Genomic DNA, 9,505 nt, shown 5'->3' on the forward strand with positions numbered 1-9,505 from the left:
TATATATCAAGAAAATACATTCTTTGCAACTATTTAAATTATGTTGAAGAAATTTAGATATCAATCTAAAAATGGGTGAAAGGGTACAGAAGTTTCCACAGGCATGAGGGAAGTGAGAAAAAGTTTGAAGATGACTACTTCATAAGAGTGCAACATTAAACTATGGGGGGGCAGAAGGGAGGACAAACTACAAACCATAACTAATCAAACAATTTAAAGTTGTCATTCAGGGACAGCATAAATAATAAACTGTTTCTCCAGCTTAAAATTAAATCTTTTAGGTCCCTAGAGGCCTATTCCCATCTATATCAATGGATTACTACATAAATGAATAAGCCACAAACTCCCAAATGTTTAAATTTGTCCATCTGCCAAATGAGATCCAAATCTTAAGTTGGGCAGTACAGGTTCATTTCTTGAGATCAAAAGAATTATTAAGGTCAAAGGTCAACCATACAGCCTTCATCACAATCACCTTTGCATATTTCTCAAATGGCTCACTACCGTTCAGTGTATTCACTGATTATTTGTCTAATCCTCTGTTTCTTTATGGCCCTCAATTAACTTAATCTTCAGTTTCTTCTCTGAGGAAAAACATCCTCACTACCCACTTCACTGGCAACATGAACTGTTTCATTTGTTTGTCAAGGTTGAGAAACCATTACTACTCTGTTTAACATCTAGTACCTGTGGGTGAAAGCTCATTGAGCAGACTGGCAGTAGGAATTACCCATTTTTTGCCATCTGTGATTTTTTCCTCTTCTGTTAGGTGGATTCAAGTAAATTAAATGAACATAGGCTACAACTCTACCGCATACTTCAAAAGGACATAATGGAAATCAATGAAATATGTGATACATATTATATACTTTGCATAAATAGAGCATATAATTTTAATACTATGAGTTGGAGCAGAAGAGAGATTGGGACCATGAATGAATGTGAGGAGAAAAGATAGCTGGAGAGATACAATAAGAATTTGAGCTGAGTCATAAGCACTGGCAATTGACAAGGCCAGAGGACTTATTTAGGAAGATTCAACAAGACTTGGTAAACAGATGGATGTGACAGCTAAAGATGAAGAATAATGAGATTTCTGGTTTGGGGATAGTGAGGTAGATGACAAAGACCTGAATATATTTCTAGCTCAAAGGAAAAAGCAAATAAACAAAGAGAGGTTTAAGATATGGGAACAACAACAACAACAAAAAAGATAAGGGAACAAGGAGATGGGAAAGACTGATATTCAGAGCACAGATTCAGAAGCTGGCATCTCTTTCTGAGACAAGCAGAAGCTGAAGGAGAATGAGTTCAGATGCTAATAAGTTTGTAAGTGAAGGAGTAAGAAGTTGAAGAAATTTACTCTACACAGCCACCATATTAATTGCAATGTGAGAGGTGAGATCAACTGATAAAATGAGCATCCTCCATTCAAAAAACACAAGGAAAGAAAGGTGTTTTGGGGACAGCAGAAGGTGAGAGGGTAAAAAGAAGGGTAAGTGAGGTGAAGATGGTTTGTTAGGACAAACAAAGGCAGAGAAAGCACTCTACAAAAAGGCTGGGAGTGTTAAAATATAAAAATAATGACTCATAATGAGCCAGGAGAAAGAAGTCCGAGGACTGAAGAGAAGGCTGGTCATTAGACATGTATATCTGCACTACAATTACGGTTGCATTAAACAGAATTAAGCCAAGGGACCCTAGGAGGGGTGCATATGTACAAGTGTATATGCTTGGATGTGTATATACATATGCGGGTGTGTGTGCTCCTAGGCTCTGATTCTGAAGTGTTGGGTCCAAGACTGAGAGGTGATGGGGGTATTTATGTATTCTAGTACTCACCTGAGAAAATTATAAGGTAATATATGATTAACCTAATCCTGGTATGTCAATTTTCCCATGACCAAAATCACAAATAATAAGCCCATTGGAGCACTTCTTATTGATCTCACAATTGTAAATACTGAATCCCCTATATTCCTCCAAATCCTTCTCAACTGGATTTCCCTACTATACTACTCTTCCTCTGTGCTCACCTTGATCCTGCTACTCCTGAAACATATAGTATCTAAGAAATTAGGATAATATCCAAATTCTTCTTTGGCTTCTCTATTATAAAATATCAGTTCCCTGTACTGCACATTGAAATTTATCCTTACTATTAAATCTTGCACACCCATAAACATACTGAAAATGAACATATAAACACACTAACCTGGGGCAGATGCTACATGGGTCTGGGTTTGGACTTGCTCTATAGCTTGTGGCCTAATTTCAGATAAAACTTGATGACTGGAACTTGGATGTTCGACGAGTTTTACTGCAGCTAGTGCATCAGGGCCAAACATCTGAATATCCATAGAAACCAGACACACTAACATGTCTAAAATAAATTAAAAAACCAATGGTTATTAGTCAATAATATTATAAAAAAATGTCATCACTGATGAACATATGTCGTACAGAATCCTACTTCTCAAATGCCAACCCATGAATCATTATACATCAGAATTACCTGCGGATCTCTAAAAAAGATTTTTAGGCTCAATCTCTGAAGACTGATTAAATAGCTCTGGAGTGGGTGCTGGATATCTATATTTTTAAAAAGCTTCCAAAGTGATTCCGATGTGTAGGCAGATTTAGGAACCACTGATATGGAAAGTGATATCTTCATTTCTCAATAATAACAATTTTTATTAACTCTGATTTTAGTACTTATATCCAAAAAAAGACATCATTTTAATCACCGAGTAAAATGTTAACATGGCATGCTTTAGTAAGTATGTTTAAAACCGGCAAGGAAGTGAGTTCATTGATTTTTAAGGACAGTACCAATATCAGCAACTTTTAAGAACAGAAGGAAGCTTGTTTCACTTAGCTTTAGTTGTTTAATAGTAGGAGCAGACCATATGAAACAAAAAGACCTACTCCGAGAGAAGTCAGACATAGAAGTTTTGTCAATTTCAAATGTGATATATAACAATAGGAATAAAGAGAAGAAATAAGGACTGCTGATAGCCACATATTCCTGGTCTGTATAAGATAGATGTTTCTTGCTTGTCTAAAACAGGCAGAAAGAATAATGTAAACAAATATGTCTGAGAGGGTAATGACTCCTCAAAATAAAACAGAAAACCCCAAATATCAATTAAGGTTTTTGTATAGCACCATATTAAATATTTTTCCTTAAAAAAAATAATTTAAATGTTTTTTCGTACAGTCTTACCTATGCTCTTTTCTACTTTTGCAATTTTTGTGCAAGCAACATCTCCCATTTCAGTGAGCATGTATAGCACCTCGAGTGTTGAGATTACGAGCAGCACATCAGGTAGAGTGAGATGACAAATGATCTCTCTGTATGAATCCTGATCCACATATTCACAAATTAAAACACCATTATCTTCTGCTTTGCAAAGATTTCCCAAAATTTCCATGCCTGAAACACACACACACACACACGTATTTGTTTTTTAAAAAATGATAAAGTTTGTTCACTTTAGACAATAAAAACTTAAGTGTACCACTTACCTCTCATCTTTAAAAATCTATCCCTTGACATTAGGCATTTTGTAACAGTATGAAACATCAGATGAGTAGTTTTGAAATCAACAGGGTCCAATAAAAGCTGTAAAAAAAAAAAAAAAAAGAACACTACTGTTGAGGTATGCTTCTTTCAGAGTTGTATATTTCAAATTTAATAAAAATGAACAGGACAGTGTTGCATATCTTTAAAAAAATGTAATTATTATAAGACTAGCCATCACTAAGTTTGAAGCATCATTTCAAATATTTCTTTTTTCCACAAAAGTGTGTGATGTTTCTACACCACCACTTTTAACAAAAAATATATGTAAGCATTTAATATTCTATAAATATGGCAACTATAAAATGCCACATCCTAAAATTTTAAAATAAATGTTGCTAACTATAAAACTATTTTAAGGTACTGTCACATGCTTACCTCAGCTGCAATATTTCCTAATGTGTCAAGGCCTAATTGCCTTAAAGAAATAAAATGACTATGTGCAGAAAGTAATAGGAAACGAAGACAGGTACGATTAGCTGCCAAGAGCTTAACATTGCCCTCCTCAAAGGAAAGATTTCGCAAAATCACTGCAATCTGAAGTACCCGCTGTCCTTCAATATCGTTAATGCCCAGCTTTCGAGGTGGATGAAATAAAGACTCCCAAATCCATTCTCCTGATGTACCTTCTACAACAGAAAATACATATTTCACTTAAATTGATACTTCATTTATTATTGACACTTAAAAATTATTTAATAATTTTGCTTTCATTGACTTACCATGAGACTTGTTTCTGTCAGAAATGAGGTCACGAACTTCATTATCATCAACAATGTCTTTCCAAAACTGTAATGAGAAATCACTATATTTAATTCTGATGATTTGAAAAAACTATTACTTTAAAAATACTCACACATAATATAAAACTGTACTATTTCTAATTTCTTTTTAGTTCATGTGGATATTGTTACATTCTATGGATTTAATTCTTTGACATAAATGCTTGATTTCTATAGTTCAAGATATTTATGTAATAAAGTATCATTTATGATCAGAAGTTCTTAAACTGGGAGCCACAAACCTAAAGGTCTGTAAAAGAAATTAGGACTTGCATGGGGAAGAAATGACATCATTATGCTCATTAAATTCAAACTGAAATCAAGCATTTCTTTAGCATTTTCTTCAAATCTGAATGTTACGCAATGAACCATAGTATGTCTGTGACTGTTACCAATATGAATCACAGATATTTTCAGATCATTTTACAGCCATAGAAAATACCTAGAAATAGTGTTTATGCTAGTGAGTACTTGAAAATTATGGGAAGTATTAAAATCACTTGTAAATTGCACATAATCACAGTATTCCTGTTTACAGACACTTCTGAAATACAGCAAGTGGTGAAATTGCATGTTCCTAATTTGATAATCTAGACATTTAAGTGGCTTTCCACTATTCCATATCTACAAATTGTTTTTTGATCCATATGTGGGAAGAGATGAGTCAAACTCCACCCAACTGTTTAATATTCTTTTTCAGGTTAAAAAACAACTGCCTTTACACTGACATATCTCTACAAAATGAACTCTTCCTATGACACTTAACTGTTACTTATGTACTAATAAAGAAGCACATGGGCTATTAGTTCACTTTTTATTTCTAAACATTATGATACATATTTTTTCAAAATAACTTGGTTTTTTTTGGAATCAAAATTTCTTCACATTTAAAATCATTAGTCTGAGAAGAGGTTCCTTGGCTTTATGAAAGACCACCAAAGGGATCCACTGCAAAAAACTCATCATAAAAAATTTTTGGTAGCAATAAAAATGAACTAGACATATTTTTTAAAAGATAATGTTCACTAACCAAGAAAAAAGGGCCACAGGAATTTAAATATCACAGGAATTACAAATATTATCAGACAAGAAACTTAAAATGACCATGGATAATAAGTCGATAAAGAAATAAAAGACTGAAAATTTTGGTAAAGAAATGAAAACTATAAGAACTAAACAGAAATTGTAGAACTGAAAAATATAACAACTAAAATTAAGAACTCACTGGATGGGTTTAAGAACTGATTAGATACAACTCAAAAGAGAATTAGTGAATTAGAAGAGAGGGCAAAAAAATAACAAATTTAAAGTAGAAAGAGACAAAAAGATGAACAGAAATAGCATATGTGAGACAAGAGGCATACATAGAAAAGTTCTAAGATACAAATAATTCCAGAAGGACGACAGAGAGAATGGGCAGATACAGTATGTGAAGAGATAAGGGAAGATAATTTTCTAAAATAACTGAAAGATGTTAAACTATAGATTTAAGAAATACTACAAACTCCAAGAAAGAAATAAAAATGTGTAGGAACATCATAATTAAACACCCGAAAAACAAAGAGAAAATTCATATACGCAGATAGACAAAAAAATAGAGAAGCGTAAAAAGGACAACAGAAATAGCAGCAGACTTTGTAACAGAAATAATGGAAGCCAGAAGACAATGGGATATTTTTAAAGTGATGGAAGAAAATATCTGCCAACCTAGAATTTTTATACAGTAAAATTGTTCAAGAATGAAGACGAATCCCTACTCTTCCAGTGGTTAGGATAAATTTAAAAGTAAAAGAGGAAAGAAAAAAGAATGAAGGTGAAATAAAGACATTTTATGACAAATGAAAAACTGAGAAAACTCATTATCTGCAACCCTGCACTAAAGAAGAATACATGAAAAAGGTAAATGTGGTTAAGCCAAAATAAATATTTAACGAATAAAACACTAAAAAAAAGTATTATGGAGTAATAATAAGTAAATTTAAAATTTAGAAAAAAATTGCTTTGAAGAGACTTTTGTTTAGGCCGTAATGGAATAACTAAGACTGAAGTAGTCACCTTAGCATAAACCAACATGCTTGAAAAAATTGTTTTCAGACATTGGAAAACAGGTACTGTGAGACGACAATCACTGAAACAAAGGAAACAAATGAGATGAACCCAATGATTGCCCCATACTTTTACTTGGCCATTATTTCTAGACTAAGACATAGGGGATAAAAACCAAGAGATCATAGCAATTGTTTAGCTAAAGACACTGATCAGAGCTCAGCAAAGCTAAGGCAGATAGAATTTGAGAGCAAATTTGCAATAAAAGAGGAGCTATACAGAGAAAGAGCTCCATGAATATGCAGAGGGCTACCTTGAGTATGTTGCAAAGTAGTAAGTTACATATGTGTATGGTCAAACTCCACAATGTCAGGCAAGAAAACAAATAAATAAATAAATAAAATCGAAGAGAACTACTGAGGAGCTATAATAAAACCATTCCAAGAATAGAGAAAACTCAGTATACACCCAGTATATTCAGTAAAAATTCCTCAAATTCCACACTTTAGGGGTAAGAATAAAGTAGCCCTAGAATAAAGGCTAAACTGCATTTGTCATAACAAAGCTTTAAAACGACCCTACTACAATAATCCACATATCAATTAACAGTGTGCTAAAGCAAAGCTCAACGTTCTAGAAAAACACCAAAATCCAGACACTCAACAATGTAATATTCACAACATTCACATCTAATAAAAAGTTACTAGACACACAAAGAAACTAGGAAACATGACCCATAACCAAGATAAAAATCAATTTCAGCAAAAATAGACCCTGAAAAAACAAAGATAACAGAATTAACAGACAAGAACTTTTTAAAAACTGTTATTAAATATGCTCAAGGATTTAAAGGAAAATATATACATAATTAGGAAACAAATGGAAAATATAAAAAGATAACCAAATTGAATTTCTAGAGCTGAAAAACATAACACAGATGCTCCTCAATTTATGATGGGATTATACCCTGATAAGTAAGTCAAAAATGCATTTTATACCCCAATAAACCCATAGTAGTTGAAAATTGTAGGTAGAACAATTGTAACTGAAGGATCATCTGTAGCTAAAATGAAAAAAAAATTCATGAAATTGGCTTAACTATTTCCTAGTTGAAGATAAAAACATAACTATAGAAATAATCCACAATGATATACACAGAAAACAAAAAAAGTCTAAAACAGTGACTAGAGCTTCAGTGACCTATGGAACAATACATGGTCTAATATATGTTTACACAGTCAGCCATTAGTATCTGTGAAGGATTGGTTCCAGGACTCCCCGCAGATACCACACAACAATCTAACAAAGAGGAAATTAATGTGTAAAAAAGTAGCATATAAAACAAGACTTAGTAAATGGAGATGAAGTTGTTCTAGGATCCCTGTCTTATCTAACAGGTGGTAAAAATATTAATTTACTAAATTATTAAGGATTCAAAATATAATCTCCAACAAAACAAATGAGAGAACAGAAAAAGTGTATATAACATCAAACTAATAGTGGGGAGAGATTAAATAATAAACAATACTCAGTCAAATCACTTCAGAAAAAGAAAGGAGGAAGAAAAAAAACCAGAACAGGAAGGACATATAGAAATTAGCAACATGGTAAATTTCAACACAAATACATCAAAGTTATATTAAATATAAATGGAATAAATGCACTAATTTAAAAACAAAGTTTATCATGCTAGAAAAAAAACAAAGCCCAAAGATGTTGTTAACAAACAACTCATGTAAAATATAAGGATAAGAAAGGTTGAAAGTAAAATATAAATCATATAAATACCAATCAAATGAAAGCTGATATAGTTATACTGATAGCAAGACAAAAAATACATCAAGGCAAAAAGAAAGACACCTCATAAATTCAACTGACCAGAAAGATACAACTACACTTGTGTGCACTAAATAACACAGTCTCAAAATATTAAAACACAATATTATAGAATGAAAAGGAGAAAGAGTCACATCCACAATCAAACTAGGTGATTTTAACATACCTCTTTACAGAAATGAAGGAACAAACAGACAAAAATATCAGTATTAACGCGGAAATATGAACATCAATATTGTGTTAGCCTGACATATATAGAAATCTACATTCAACTTCAGTATATACATTCTTTTCAAATACATGCAGAGTAGTGTTTTAAAATCTGACTAATGCCAGGGTAAAAAATAAAGGGAGAAAACATTTCAAAAGGTTAAAATTATACAGAGTACATTCTTTCTCAACACAGTGCAATTCAGTTAGAAATTAATAAGAAAAAGAAAACTAGAATTCATATGATTTGGTAAATTAAGAAAATTCCTCTCTAAACCTGCATATCAAGAGAAAATCATAATAACAATGAGAAGATATTTAAACTGAGTGTAATGAAAACATGACATAACAAAACTGGTAGAATAAAGTTAAAGTTGTGCTTAGAAGGAATTCTGTGGCCTTCAATGCATGTATTAGAATGTATATATAAGAAAACAAAACAATGATGATCTAAGCACCAGCTCAAGAAGTTAGAAAAAGGGCAGCAAACTAGACTCAAAGAATACAGCATATAGAAAGATATATGAATGACAACACATATAACAGCAGGAGTCATCTACTCTTCAATAGATTTGTATCTTCTTAATTTCATGTGATCAGTGATCATACTGACAATGCCCACTGCCCACTGTGACTGCATACATAAACATTGCGTGCTTTTAATAGGTGGGGTAAGGTCAGCTTGTGAAGTGGGGAATTAGAAATGCAATTCTGTAGCATTGTGAAAAATTTGAAGATCTAATACCCTAAAAGAAAGGGAGACAAAAGGGCTTGACTCTACCTGAGTTTTCGGTTAAGAATGATGCCCTAAATTTTCACTACTGGCCTGCTCCCCAATCTCCATGGGTTTAGTTTTACTACCCAAGTAACTAGAAAATCAATGACGAAGTTAATATAGTCATTCTAGATCAGATTTCTCCTCAGATGATTGGCAAACGCCATACAGCACTGGAAGAATAAACTCTTAATCCAATCTGTACAAAAATCCCACAAAAACAAGTCTGCTGAAATTTGTAACCAACATGATAAAACAGAAGGGATTAATTCA

The 9,505-nt window shown here is 32.6% G+C and overlaps 1 protein-coding gene across 1 annotated transcript in view; it reads right to left on the minus strand.

Moving 5' to 3' along the window:
- The window catches only part of ARID2 (AT rich interactive domain 2 (ARID, RFX-like)), a 174,049-nt gene that overhangs the window by 52,071 nt on the left and 112,473 nt on the right, over positions 1-9,505 (minus strand). Inside the window, exons 6-10 of the mRNA XM_012638389.1 lie at positions 4,306-4,400; positions 3,962-4,212; positions 3,529-3,625; positions 3,227-3,436; positions 2,216-2,383 (exon numbers count right to left, since the gene is read on the minus strand). Of these exons, the coding sequence (XP_012493843.1) occupies positions 2,216-2,383; positions 3,227-3,436; positions 3,529-3,625; positions 3,962-4,212; positions 4,306-4,400 (821 nt within the window). The remainder of the gene's footprint in view (positions 1-2,215; positions 2,384-3,226; positions 3,437-3,528; positions 3,626-3,961; positions 4,213-4,305; positions 4,401-9,505) is intronic.

Source organism: Propithecus coquereli, unplaced genomic scaffold, assembly GCF_000956105.1.
Source record: "Propithecus coquereli isolate 6110/MARCELLA unplaced genomic scaffold, Pcoq_1.0 Scaffold13, whole genome shotgun sequence".
NCBI lineage: Eukaryota > Metazoa > Chordata > Mammalia > Primates > Indriidae > Propithecus > Propithecus coquereli.